At 46.5% G+C, this 14,170-nt stretch overlaps 1 protein-coding gene across 1 annotated transcript in view; it reads right to left on the bottom strand.

Annotated features, from left to right (window-relative positions):
* Positions 1-11,213: 11,213 nt before the first annotated feature.
* The window catches only part of LOC308512369 (centriole and centriolar satellite protein OFD1-like), a gene marked incomplete at both ends in the record, with an annotated part of 61,117 nt that continues 58,160 nt past the window's right edge, over positions 11,214-14,170 (bottom strand). The window contains 1 exon segment of the mRNA XM_081082138.1: positions 11,214-11,279. Within this exon segment, the coding sequence (XP_080938264.1) occupies positions 11,214-11,279 (66 nt within the window).

Here is a 14,170-nt window from a genome sequence, read left to right as displayed (position 1 = left end):
GTGTATGTATCTTTTGTAGACAACATATGTATACTTTTTCTGTTCTTATCTATTCAGCTGTCTTATGTCTTATGTTTGAAACTTTTAAGCTATTTACATTTAAAGTAAATATTATGTTTCATATATATTGCCATTTTAGTCTTTTAACTATGTTCCTTTGTTTATCTTCTTTACCTCTTCCTCTTCCCTTTCTCCCCTCCTTCTTAATGCAGCCCCTTTAACATTTCTTGTAATACTTAGTGGTAACAAACTCCTTTTGATTTTCCTTGCCTGGGAAGCTCTTTTTCCTTTAATCCTATCTAATAAAAGAGAAACATGCAAATTAACCATCACTCCATTCCACCCACAAGCCACGCCTAGCAGCCAATCAAGAGCAAGTATGCAAATTAACCCAACCAAGATGGTGGCAGCCATGGAGCTGGAAAGAGCAGGAGGCTTGGGTTACCCCTGGTGATGGAGGAAGCCAAACTTCTGGCCTGCCCTGACAGTCCCTGGCCTCCCTCAAGGCTACAAAGTTTCAATTATAGAAGATAAATAAATCCCAGATACCTGCTTCCAGCCGGCAAGAAGGGGCTAGGAGCTTGGGTCACTGGGGCCATGGCCATCCTGCAAAGAGCCATCAGGCCCTCACCCAGGCTGGCCAGGCACCCCAGTGAGGACGCCCACCCTGAAGGGGATGTGGCCAGCTTTAAAAAAGCCTTCAGCCCCTCACCCAGGCTGGCCACACTCCCCCAGCAGGGATCCTCACTCCATGAGGGCATGACCGGCCTGCAAACCACCACAGGCCACTTACCTAGGCTGCCCCATGCATGAAGAAAACCCCTACCCTGATCCAGGGCACCCTTCAGGGCAAACCAGAAGGCCCCCACCCATGCACCAGGGCTCTAGCTAATCTAATAAAAGAGAAACATGCAAATTGACTGTACCTCTGCTACACCCACAAGCCACGCCCATCAGCCAATCAGGAGCAAATATGCAAATTAACCCGACTCAGATGGCAGCGGCCACGGAGCTGGGGCAAGCAGGTGACTTGGGTTGGCCCCGGCAATGGAGGAAGCCAAGCTTCCAGCCTGCCCTGCCGGCCCTGAGCTCTGCTCAAGCCTACAAAGTTTCCATTCTAGAAGATAAATAAATCCCAGATACCTGCTTCCAGCCATGGCCGTGGCCAGCCTGGAAACAGCCATCAGTCCCTCACCCAGGCTGGCCAAACCCCCATGGGGTGAAGGTCCCCACTGGGGGGCTTGACTAGCCTGCAAACAGCCATCAGCCCCTCACCCAGGCTGCCCAGGCATCCCAGTGGGGACCCCCACCCTGAAGGGGGTGTGGCTAGCCTAAAAACAGCTCTCAGCCCCTGACCCAGGCTGGCAGGCATCCCATAGGGACCCCCACCCTGACCTAGGACACCCTTTAGAGCAAACCAGACAACCCCTACCCATGCACCAGGCCTCTATCCTATATAATAAAGGGGTAATATGCAAATTGACCCTAACAGCAGAATGACTGGGAATGACTGGTCACTATGACACACACTGACCACCAGGAGGCAGATGCTCAATGCAGGAGCTGTCCCCTGGTGGTCAGTGCACTCCCACAGGGGGAGCTCTGTTCAGCCACAAGCCAGGCTGATGGCTGCCAGTACAGCGGTGGTGGTGGGAGCCTCTCCCACCTCTTCAACAGCGGTAAGGATGTCCAACTGCAGTTTAGGCCTGCTCCCTACTGGCAAATGGACATCCCCTTAGGGCTCCCGGGTTGCCAGCGGGATGTCTGACTGCCAGCTTAGGCCTGATCCTCTGGGGATTGGGCCTAAGCCAGCAGGTGGACATCCCCCAAGGGGTTCCAGACTACAAGAGGGCACAGGCCAGGCTGAGGGACCTCCCCCCACAAGGTCACAAGTTTTTGTCACCGGGCCTCTAGTCTATACTAATAAAAGGGTACTATGCTAATTAGACTGGGAGACCTTCCAGGAGACCTCTGGACATTCTTCCGGACAAAGCCATGGTGGCAAGGCTGAGGTAGAGGTGGTTAGAGGCCAAGAGGGGAGGGCATTTGTGGGTGATCAGGCTGGTGGGGGGCAGGGCTATTGGGAGTAACAGACCAGCAGGGGGACCAGTTGTGGCAAGCAGGCCATCAGTGGGGGTCAGTTGGAGGTGATCAGGACAGTGCGGGGGGAGGGGGAATGCAGTTTGGAGTGAGCAGACCAGCAGGGGCACAGTTGGGGGCAAGCATGCTAGTGGGGAGGGAAGTTGGGGACAAGCAGGCCCGCAGAGGGGGAAGTTGAGAGCGAGCAGGCTGGCAGGGCAGGAAGTTGGGGGCAAGCACACTGGCACAGAGGGTAGTTGGGGGTGACTAGGCTGGCAGAGGGGGCAGTTGGGGGCAATCAGGCAGGCAGGCAGGTGAGCAGTTAGGGGTCAGCAGTCCTGGATTGTGAGAAGGATGTCCGACTGCCATTTTAGGCCCAATCCCTTCGAGCGGTCCCAGATTGGAGAGGGTGCAGCCTGGGGTGAGGAACAACCCCTACTCATTGCACGAATTTCGTGCACCAGGCCACTAGTTTTAAATAATTGCATTTCTTGATAATGTAGCCTTGTTTGTAGGTCCTTTATCTTCATCTCTTTGACTATTTCATGCCAATCCCATCTGACCTGGTGTTTCAGCTGATAGTCCTACGGGACCCTCCTTTTAGGTAACTATCTTTATCTTGGAGCTTTTAAGATATTCTATTTGTCCTTAACCTTTGCAGTTTTAATTACTATATGTCTTGGTGTGGGCTTCTTTAGTTCCTCTTGTTTGGGACTATGCTTCATGACTGTGCTGTTTTTCTTCACCAGGCTAGTATAGTTTTTGTTCATTATTTCTGAAAATAGGTTCTCATTCCCTTACTCAATCCCTTCTCTTTCTGGTTCCCCTGTGATGCAGATGTTGGTACATTCTATATTGTCCCTAAGTTCCCTTGAATTATCCTCTTCCTCCTTCTCTCTCTCTCTCTCTCTCTCTCTCTCTCTCTCTCTCTCTCTCTCCCTCCCTCCCTCCCTCCCTCCCTCCCTTCCTCTCTGTGTTAATCCTCACCTAATAGTATTCTTCCCATTGCTTTTCAGAGCATGGAAAAGAGAGAGATCAATGTCAGACATATCAACTGATTGCTCCTGCATGCATTCTAAACAGGGGCAGGGACAAACCCTCAACCGAGGCCCATGTCCTCAACCAGGAACATGGTGTGCAGGTTGATGCTCTAACCAATGAGATAACCAGCCAGGGCTAATTATCATTTTTTCTGTTCATCTGATTGTGTTTTTTTATACCCCATCTTCCAAATTGGTGAATCAAACCTATGCTTCATTTAACCTACCATTTATTCCTTTCAGTGTATTCCTCATTTCAAATATCATACTAGTATTCTTTTTTTTTTAATGAGCAGTTAAAAGTGAGGTATTTTTAAATGTATTTTCAGGAGAGAGAAATGTCAGTGTGAAAGAAAAATAATTGATTTCCTTCAAATGTACCGACTGGAGATTGAACCCACTTTTAGTTTATGAGACAATATTCCAACTAATTTAGCCACTGGCCAGGTTCAGATATTGTATCCTTTATTTCTGACTGGTTATTTCTTATGGTTTCTATATTCTCTTTCATGTGGTTGTAGTTTTCATTAAGTACCTTGTGGTTCTAAGTTCTTTGAGCATCCTTATAACCTTTTCCTGAACTGTCAGATAAGTTGTTTGCCTCAATATTACTTAGCTCTTTGATTACATGGATCACTACCAAATAAATGCCCCTTGAATAAATCAGATAAAGATTTGAAGTAAAATAAAGACCACCCATTTATTTTCTGTGATAAAGGACTTTTATGGGCGGGCCTGTTTTTCCCCCAACACAGTCTTTCCTTGCAGAGCCCACAAAATTGGTAACTGTAAATTCTTTTTGAGTAGTAGCTGATTTATCAAAGCCAGTTCTCAAATTACATGTAAGATTTTTATGGGAAGAAAAACTGTTCCTGGATCTGAAAGTGTTAAATATGTTGAAATATAAGGAACTTGAAATGTAGATTTTGTAGGAAAGATGAGGGAAATAAATGTGAAAAAGTGTTGCCACATCAACTGTAAAAATTCCCAATCAGAATTTTTACTTTTTTGGAATGAAATAGTTATAAAATGAAAAATGTATTTTTACTACTAGAAATTAGTTAACACAGACTGCATGCTTTGCTTGTAATTTTTAAGGTTGATTTTGAAATTCACTTAATTATTTTATGTTAATTATGTAGTTATTATTTACCCAAAATAAACATTGTTTACATTTTTTAGGTCTTTCGTGTAATTGATTTTTATTGTGTAAAAGACCTTTCATAGGAAAGATATTTGCTCTACAGTTACTTGAAAATAACCACAATGTTTCTTAATTTCTGCATTAGTTTATGAAATTACTCTATGGTAAAAGCACCCTCTTGTTTTATATTTGCCTTTTCTTAATAACTTTGGCCATTTTTCCAAGTGCATTATATCTGTATAACTTTTCTTCTGCCTTTTAATATTGACTCTACTAGAACATGCTTTCAGTATCTGATGCCTCTGATTGCAGAATGAGTATTGAACTTGGGTGGAGCAGCAGAGCCTAATCCCAGGTCCCTGCCACAGCCCACTTGGGCGGAGCCAAGACTGACAGGCAGAGCTGCGGGGACTCTGGGGCCCATCACAGGAGGAGATATATAGGTCAGAGCCTCCCCACTAGTTCAGTTCTGGCTTTGAATCTGGAATTACTTGGACTAGCAGATCTGTGAAATAAAGGTTAAACTTTCCTCCCTCAGAGTGTTAACTGATTGTTCTCCCATGATTTCTGCCACATTTTTGCTGTACAGAAGATTTTTGCTCTTAGGTAGTCTCATTTGTCTCTTTTTCCTTTGTTTCTCTTTCCTTGGAGACAAATAAGAAAATATATTGCTTCAAGAGATGTCTGAAATTTTACTACTTGTAATCTTTTAAGATTTTTATTATTTTACAACTTATATTTGTCTTTAATCCATTTTGAGTTTATTCTTGTGATTGGCTTAAGATGGTGGTCTATTTTCATTTTTTTTTTTTGCATGTATCTGTCCAGTTTTCCCAATATTTACTGAAGAGACTGTCTTTACTCCCTTCTATGCTCTTGCCCCCTTTGTCAAATATTTATTGGCTATAAAGGCGTGGATTGAATTCTGGGCTCTCTATTCTATTCCACTGATCTATGCCTGTTTTTGTGCCAATACCAGTTTGTTGAGACACAACAATGGCTATATATGACAAATCCACAACTAACATCATACTCAACAGTGAAAAGCCGGAAGCTTTTCCTCTAAAATCAGAAGGATGTGTACTCTTGTAACTTTTATGCAACACAGGATGAAAGACCCAGCCAAAACAATTAGGAAATAAATAACCCACCTATCCAAATCAGAAAGAAGTAAAAGTGTCTCTATTTGAAAATGACATGGTATCATATATAGAAATCCCTAAGTACCCTACTACTGTTGGAACCAATAAGAAAAATCTGTAAACAATGAAAAACCAATATATAAAATTCAATGCACTAACAATGAAAACTCAGAAAGAAAAATTAAGAAAACTATCATTTACAACAGTATCTACACCAATAAAAGAGAAACATGCAAATTGGTGTCACTAAGCTACACCTACCAGCCAATCAAGGAGAGTATGCAAATTAACCCAACAAAGATGCCAGCAGCCATGGAGCAGGAGGCTTGAGTTGCCCCCGGTGATGGAGGAAGCCAAGCTTCCCCCCTACCCTGGCCACGCTCAAGGGAGGAAACAACACGCAGCCGCGGCCAGGAGCCTGAGAGATCAACACAGAGGGGTGCCTGCTCCAATCCTCAGCAGTGTGGCTGGGGGCAGGCCCCCAGTGGACACGAACACACACACACACACACACACACACACACACACACACACGGGGTGCCTGCTCGCCAAGCCTCCGACGCGGCTGGGGGCAGGCCCCCAGCGTACACACACACACACACACACACACACACACACACACACACACAGAGGGCCTGCTCTGAGCCTCTGCTGCCAGACTGTGGCTTAGGCCCACTCCCTGTCAGTAGGACATCCACTAGGGCTCCCGGACTATAAGAAGGGGCAGGCTGGGCTGTGGGACCCCCGACCCTCAGTGCAAGAATTTCGTGCACTGGGCCTCTAGTAAAAATAAGAAAATACTTAGGAGTATATTTAACAAAGATAAAACATCTATACATTGTAAAGTGTAAGACACTGATAAAAGAAACTATAGACACAAATACATGGAAAATATTCCATGCTCAACTGGAAGAATGCTGGTAAGATGTTCATATTACCCAAAGAGACCTAAAAAGTCAATGTAACACTTATCAAAATTACAAAGTCATTTTTTTTCATAGCAATAGAAAAAAAATCCTAAAATTTGTATAAAATCACAAAACAACAAAAATCTGAATAGCTAAAATGATGTTAAGAACATAATTGGAAGCATCACACTTCTGATTTCAAAATATGTTACAAAGATATAGTAATCAATAGTATGGTATTGGCATAAAAATATACATAGATCAATGAAACAAAATGGAGATCCTAGAAATAAATCCACGCTTATATGGTCAATTAAGTTATGACAAAGCAGCCAACAATGTACAATAAGGAAAGAAGTCTCTTCAACAAATTTTATCGGGAAAGTTGGGTAGGCACATGCAAAAGAATAAAAATTGGACCGCTATCTTACACCCTATACAGAAATCAACTCCAAATGGAATACAGACTTGAATGTAAGACCTGAAACAGTAACATTCCTAGAACAAAACATAAGCAAGCTCCTTAACAGATTTGGCAATTATTATTATTTTTTTTTTTGGGGGGGGGGGGGTTAAGACCAAAAGCAAAGCTAACAAAGCCAAAACAGATAAGTGGGACTACATCAAAGTAAGCTTCTGCACAGCAAAGAAAATCATCAACAAAATAAAAAGGCAAACTAGATAGGATGGGAGGAAGTATTCACAATTCATCTACTATTATATGATAAGAGGTTAATATCCAAAGTATATATTCTGTCCCTTTCATACAACTCAACAGCAAAACACATTAAAAACAATTAATCCAGGCACTAGGAGCTACAGCTGGCATGGACCCTGCAGGGCTGGATGGCGGTGGCGGTGGCGGCAGCCATGGTGAGGAGGACAGACCCCACTCCCAGTGGCCATTCAGGACCTTTACCTGACGGGCCCATCACTCGGGATCCAGCTGCCATTTTGCTCAAGACAGGAAGGCGTCCCAGGACTGCAGGTACTTCAGCGAGGATTCTGCTTCCATGGAGACTGGTGCAGCTATCAGCACCCGCAGCCCCCGGGCCACTTGCAGTGGGGGCCGCCGCCATTCCTAGCCGCTTGTCACCCAGCCAGGACCCCCGCTGGGGCTGACCCGCAGGGGCTCCGAGCCCACCTAGTTGCCCACAGTGGCTGTGGGTTAGGGAGGGGCTGAGGCCGAGGCTGAGGCCATCTGGGACACGGAGCCTGGCCTCGAGGGGCTGGCCAGCCGGAATGAGGAGCTTGGTGGCTGACATCACCTGATGGAGATCACGGCTACTCCCAGAAGTCTCGGCCTAAGTCAGACCCTGCCCAGGGGCTCTGGGCCCCACTTCAGAGCACGGACCTTGCGAGCGAGCAAGACAGCCGCGATGTCGTGTGTGGCATCTGCATGGACAAGGTGTGGGACAAGCCGGAGGGCAAGCGGATCTTCGGCATCCTGCCCAACTGCACACAAGCCCACTGCCTGGGCTGCCTGAGCACCTGGCGGATGAGCCGCCAGCACTTCCCGCTGAATGTCATCAAGGCCTGTCCCCAGTGCCGTGTCTATTCCAGCTACATCATCCCCCACAAATTCTGGGTGAGTGAGGGGGGCAGAGAAGGTGCAAATCATCAGGAACTTCAAGGCTCGAACCAGCCAGATCCGATGCTGGTACTTTGCGCAGGGGAATGACCGCTGCCCCTTCAAGTCTGACTGCATTTACCTGCACCAGCTCCCGGACACGGCCCCATCCTCGGCTTCTCCCTGCCCATCCTCGGCTTCTCCCTGGCCCAGATTGCACATAGCCGGCCTCCGGGAGTGAGATGGTGCTGGGCTCCGCAGTGCTGCTGGAGGACGGATGTTCCTGGATTATAACCTGGCCGTGGCCTTCTTGGGGTTAGAACTCCTGCTGGATGGCACCAGTTCTTAACGACAGGCTCCTGCAGCCAGGACCAACGTGTGAGGGGTGGGGTTGAGGGGCAGGGTGAGTTAGGGGGAAGGTCTTTCCCCTTTTGGGGTTTCTAACACGTCTGTGACAAATGTAAAACTTGTATGTTACCTATGACGTTAACGGAGCCCACTAAGTGGGATGGAATTAGCCCCCTCTCCACCTCCATGAACATGAGAAGGGTGGAGGGCTCTGGGTAAAGGGGAGGGTTCTCACTGCCTTACTAGGGACTTGGATTTTAACTTTGCCCTTTTGTAGAAGGATTCTGACAGAAAACCAATAAAATGCACCTAAGCCAAAACAAACAAAAAACAATTAATCCAAAAAATAGGCAGAATTGAAGACGTTTTTCCAATGAAAACATACAAATCGCTAACAGGTACATGAAAATGTGTTCAAAATCACTAATCAGGGAAATGCAAAATCAAAACCACAATGAGCTATAACCTCACACATTTAGGTTGGCTATCATAAAGAAGACAAATGTTGGTGATAATATGGAGAAAAGGGGAACCCTTGTGCACTCTTGGTAAGAATGTAAATTGGTCCAACCACTATGAAAAACAATATGGAGGTCCCTCAAAATATTTAAAATAGAACTACCATATGATCAGCAATTCCACCTCTGGGTATTATCAAAAGAAAATGAGAACAGAATACTGAAGACTCTGCACTCCAATGTAAGCAGATATAATGCAGCATTAATCACAATAGCCAAGATATAGAAACAACCTAAGTGCCTAGTGTCTATAAGGGATGAATGGAGAAAAATATGTGTGGGTGTGTGTAAGAGACTACTATGAACAATTACAGGCCAACAATTGAACATCCTGGATAAATTCCTAGAAACACAGCCATGAGAAGACATGGAAATCCTCGCATATGCAACAACATGGATGATTCGTATGCTAAGTGAATAAATTACAGAGACAAATGCTAAATCTCTATATGTGGAATCTTAAAAAGAACTCATATAAACAGAGACTAAAGTAAGGGTTTACCAGAGGCTGAGTAGTGGGCAAAAAGAGATGTTGGCCAAAAAGCATATGCTCCCTGTTAGGGAATGAGTAAGATTGGGAAGTCTATTATGTGTTATAGTAACTATAGTTATAATGCTATGTTGTATAATTGAATATTGATGAGAGTAGGTCTTAAATGTTCTCACCACAAATATTTGATAATTATATGACATGATGCAGGTGTCATTGAATTCCATGGTGGCAAACATTCTGCAGTAGTGTGCCAAATGAACACATTATATACCTTACCTTAAACTCACAATCTTCTGTCAATTTTATCTCAATAAAGCTGGAAGAAAAATAATGTTATCTAAGAGCTGTTGCAAGAGATGTCAAATTCTTGGTGGCAACATGAGTAAATGTTTTGCTTATGCTAATTGTGACAAAAAAAAATAGTGCTTAAATTCTTTCAATTACTTTCCAAAATATTCTTCAATAGCCCTGGCTGATGTGGCTCACTTGGTTGGAGTGCACCAAAAGGTCACAGGTTTGATTTCTTGTCAGGGCACATACCCAGGTTGCAGATTTGATCCCTGGTCAGGCACGTAGGGGAGGCAACCAAATTGATGTCTCTCTCTGTCCCCGTCTCTAAAATTAAAAAAACTAAGAAATGAAAAACATATTGTCAAGGATTAAAAATACTTCAAAGATACATTTCTTAAAGCCTAAAGAATAACACTAAAAAGCCTTATCATTTTGTTGTAGAACTCAAGGGCTAGACAAGTATTAATGGCAAAAACAATTCAGCTTAGCTTGTATTTGTAAAGGAAGATGATCCACTCCAGGATTTTCATGGAAGGACTGACCAGATAAATCCTTCCTGTGTTAGGCTGGATTTGGGTGAAGTGCATTTTCTAAAGGCCATTCTGGAAGAGCTTCTAGGGGCTGAGACATTCCCAGTCCTGGGATGTATTCCATAGAAGCAGCTCCAGCACAGCCCAGGCTAGAGGCAGCGATGCTGGTCTAGACACCTGGGTCCTGGCTGCACAACTGGATGGTCACAAGACCTTGGTCAAGTCTCTAACCTCTGTGTCCCACGTTCCCTAATCTATAAAATGCAGGCAGTCACACTTCATATGGCTGATATGAGCATTAAGTGAGTTAATACAGGTACAAGTTTAAAGAATACCTGACACACAGTAAGTGCTCAGTAACTGTTACCTTTTCTTCTCAGGGTTTGGGTTCATTCTCAAGACAAAGATGTCAGAAATAAAGCCCAGTGTACTATGCTGTTTCTGGCACCTAGAATGAAAAACCTTTGTCTTTATTTTGAGGGACAAATCAGAAGGGTGGTGCTGGGGAAGATGGCCTCTGGTTTGACAGGCAATAGCCCAACTCTGGAGAGCAAGGAACACAGAAGAAACGACCAAAATGCAGTCCGGAAATTTGACCAATAACATGATTTTCAAAGAAATATCTAACACAAAAATGAGGAAAAAAACACGTAACAGCTCATTCTAGTATAATGAAAGGTCTAAGTATGAGGAATTCTGATTATTTTTAATTTTATACACTAGAGTACCAAATTAAATGATGAAAAAGAAACCACCCTGTATTAAACAAACATTTTTTATTGAGAATTGTATTTATTACATTGTGTTACATGAGAAAAAAGCTGGGCAACACAGGTGGTTACCAGAAGTCATCTGGTTCTTCATGAGACAGCCCTGTGAAACTAAATTAGAGAAAGACAAAAATTTTAAAAATTTGTTAAATTCTTGTCAGTTCATTAGGGGACCTTTCTAATGTTCTCATTCCTTTCCTAATCAGTAGCCATATCATAACTTCAAAATGTAAAAGATTCTTTTGGCAGTCAGTAATTTTGATTAATTCAATAGTTTCTTAGAGGCAGACCTCAACATATGAACAATGCTCTTGGGCTAACAAAGTCAGCAATGTGATGAATGATTTGCATAAGAACACAATGTTGGGGAAAGCATACCTTTAATCTTTATCACTAGGGAGCAGCTTGTCCACTTGTGAGTCTTCTCTGACACTCTTTATTGAGCTCTGAAAAGAGGAGAAAGAATAATTTTGAAATTAGAGGTGTATTAATGTATTAATTTTATTAAACAACTAGGGGCCCGGTGCACGAAATTCGTGCACTGGGTGTGTGTGTGGGGGTAGTGTCCCTCAGCCCAGCCTGCCCCCTCTCACATACTGGGAGCCCTCAGGCGTTGACCCCCATCACCCTCCAATCGCAGGATCGGCCCCTTGCCCAGGACTGACGCCTCTGACAGAGGCGTCAGGCCTGGGCAGGGGACCCACATTTCCCCCCATCACTGGTTCTGCCCCCAGCCCAGGCCTGATGCCTCTGGCCCAGGCGTCAGGCCTGGGCAGGGGACCCCCAGACCCCTCCGATTGCTGGCTCTGCCCCTTGCCCAGGCCTAATGCCTCGGCCAGAGGTGTAGACTCCCATCACCCTCCGATCGCCTGATCAGCCCCTTGCCCAGGCCTGACGCCTCCGCCAGAGGTGTCAGGCTTGGACAAGGGACCCCCATCTCCCCCCGATCACTGGCTCTGACCCCCGCCCAGGCCTGAGGCCTCTGGCCCAGGAATCATGCCTGGGCAGGGGACCCCCATCTCCCTCTGATCGCTTGCTCCACCCCCCGCCCAAGCCTGACACCTCTGACCCAGGCTTCAGGCCTGGGCAAGGGGACCATCATATCCCCCCAATCCCCGGCTCTGCCCCCTACCCAGGCCTGATGCCTCTGGCCGAGGCGTCCGGCCTGGGCAGCGGGGACCCGCAGCGGCAGCAGCGCCGTGATCCCCCGCTCTGCCCCTGCCCAGGCCTAACACCTCTGGCCGAAGCATTAGGCCTGGGCAGGGGACCCCCAGCTCCCAGTGGTTGCAGGCTCCGCCCCTGCCCAGGCCTAACGCCCCTGGCCTAGCCGTCCGGCCCGGGCAGCGGGGACCCACAGTGGCAGCGGGGGGCGCCGCCATTGCGCGGGCTCCGCCCCTGCCCCTGCAGGACGCCTCTGGCTGAGGCATCCGGCTCGGGTAGCGGGGACCCGCAGCTGCAGCGGCCCCGCGATCATGGGCTCCGCTTTAGGCACAGGCAAGGGACCCCTAGCTCTCGGGACTGCCAGTTTCGACCGTGCCCAGCTCCCATCGCTGGCTCCACCCCTACTTCCTGCTATCACTGGCCAGGGTGGCAAAGGCGCCTGATTTTCAGATCATGGCTGGGGGGCAGGGCAAAGGTGGCCCCAGGGCCGCCTTTGAACTGCCCCCCACCTCTTAGCTCCCCCCTGGGTTTCCCATCACTGTCAGTGGCAGGGAGCTTCTTCCTGCTTTCCCTTTCGCCTCCCTGCATGTGCCTACATATGCAAATTAGCCGCCATCTTGTTGGCAGTTAACTGCCATCTCAGTTGGCAGTTAATTTGCATATAGCCCTGATTACCCAATGAAAAGGGTAGTGCCGTACGCCAATTACCATTTTTCTCTTTTATTAGTGTAGATTTTGATTTCTCTGAAACTCTTAAAAAAATGATTTTGAAAATATCAGAAGATCACAGACATTCCAGAAAACTGGGATCTTAACCCAGCCAAAGGAATGACATTTCAATTTTTCAATTTTATTTATTATTTTGTTAGCTTTTGTTTTTCTTTTTTGTCGTCCCCCTCCCCTTTTTTTTGTTTGTTGCTTTTATTCTTTCTTCTTTCTTTGTTTTTCTTTTTTTGTTGTTTGTTCCTTTATTTCCTACTTCTGTACACATTATTTTTTCAACCACGTGAGCAAAAGACATGTGAGCGGTGCACTCTTGTCCAGGGAGCATTAGCCCCGTGAGCAGCCTGCGTCGAGCCAAAGAGAGGCAGCCTCATGTGGCCTGCCCCTATCCAAGGAGCAGCAGCTGTGTGAGCAGCCCGCTTCCCCGTCCGAAGAGCAGCAACCACATGAGCAGTCTGACCTGTCCGAGGAGCAGCAGCTGAACAAGCATCTTGCCCTTGTCCAAGCAGCAGCAGCCGCACAAGCAGCCTGCCCAATCCAAGGAACAGCAGCTGTGTGCCCATCCGAGGAGCAGCAGTTCTGCAAGTGGCCTGGCCCCATTCGAGGAGCAGCGGCAGCCGAACCCGGTCCAAGAAACAGCAACCACATGAGCAGACCGGCCACATCTGGTGAGTGGCAGCTCTACACAGCATGCACCGGAGGAGCAGAGCCACAACAGCCTGCACCTGTCTGATGAGCAGCAGCCGATACTAGGAGCAGTAGCCCCACAAGCAGCCCACCACAGAGGAACAACAGCAGCATGCAGCCAGCCCCCAATCAAGGTTCAGCGGCCACGTGAGCAGTCCGCCCCAGGTCAAGGAGTAGCAGCTGCGTGCGTAGCCAGCCCCAACCAAGGAACAGCAGCTTCGTGATCAGCACATCCTCTGTCTCAGGAACAGATTCTGTGTGTGAAGCCTCCCCCCACCAGCCAGAGGAGCCACCACAACTGTGAACAGCACCCACCAGAGGAGCTGCTGCCAACTGAGGAGCAGCTGCTACAATAACCGGCAGAGGAGCAACCACAGCCCAAGGAGCCACTGCCACCCAAGGAGCAGTCGCTGAATGACTCAACATCTAGATATGTCGGTGAGATCAAACATGGGTACACAAAGAAACCCCCGAAAGAAAGAGAAGGAGGACTCGCCAGAAAAGCAGCTAAGTGAAACCGAGGCATGCATGACAGGAAAAGAATTCAGATTAAGGGTCCTAGAGTGCATAAACCGGATGAAGGAAAAACTCAACAACTTATGCAAGAAGCAAGAAGAAACAGATAAAAAAAATCAATAAATTATGTAAGAACCAAGAAGAAATGAAGAGAGATATAGCTGCAATAAAAAACACCATTGAAAGTTTCAACAGTAGACTAGGAGAAGCAGAGGACCAAATTAGCGAATTAGAAGACAGGGAAGCAAAA

This window comes from Myotis nattereri, assembly GCF_964212035.1.
Source record: "Myotis nattereri genome assembly, chromosome: Y".
NCBI classification, from domain to species: domain Eukaryota; kingdom Metazoa; phylum Chordata; class Mammalia; order Chiroptera; family Vespertilionidae; genus Myotis; species Myotis nattereri.
Note: the sequence above shows the minus strand (reverse complement) of the source record. Positions and strands in the feature narration are given on the sequence as shown.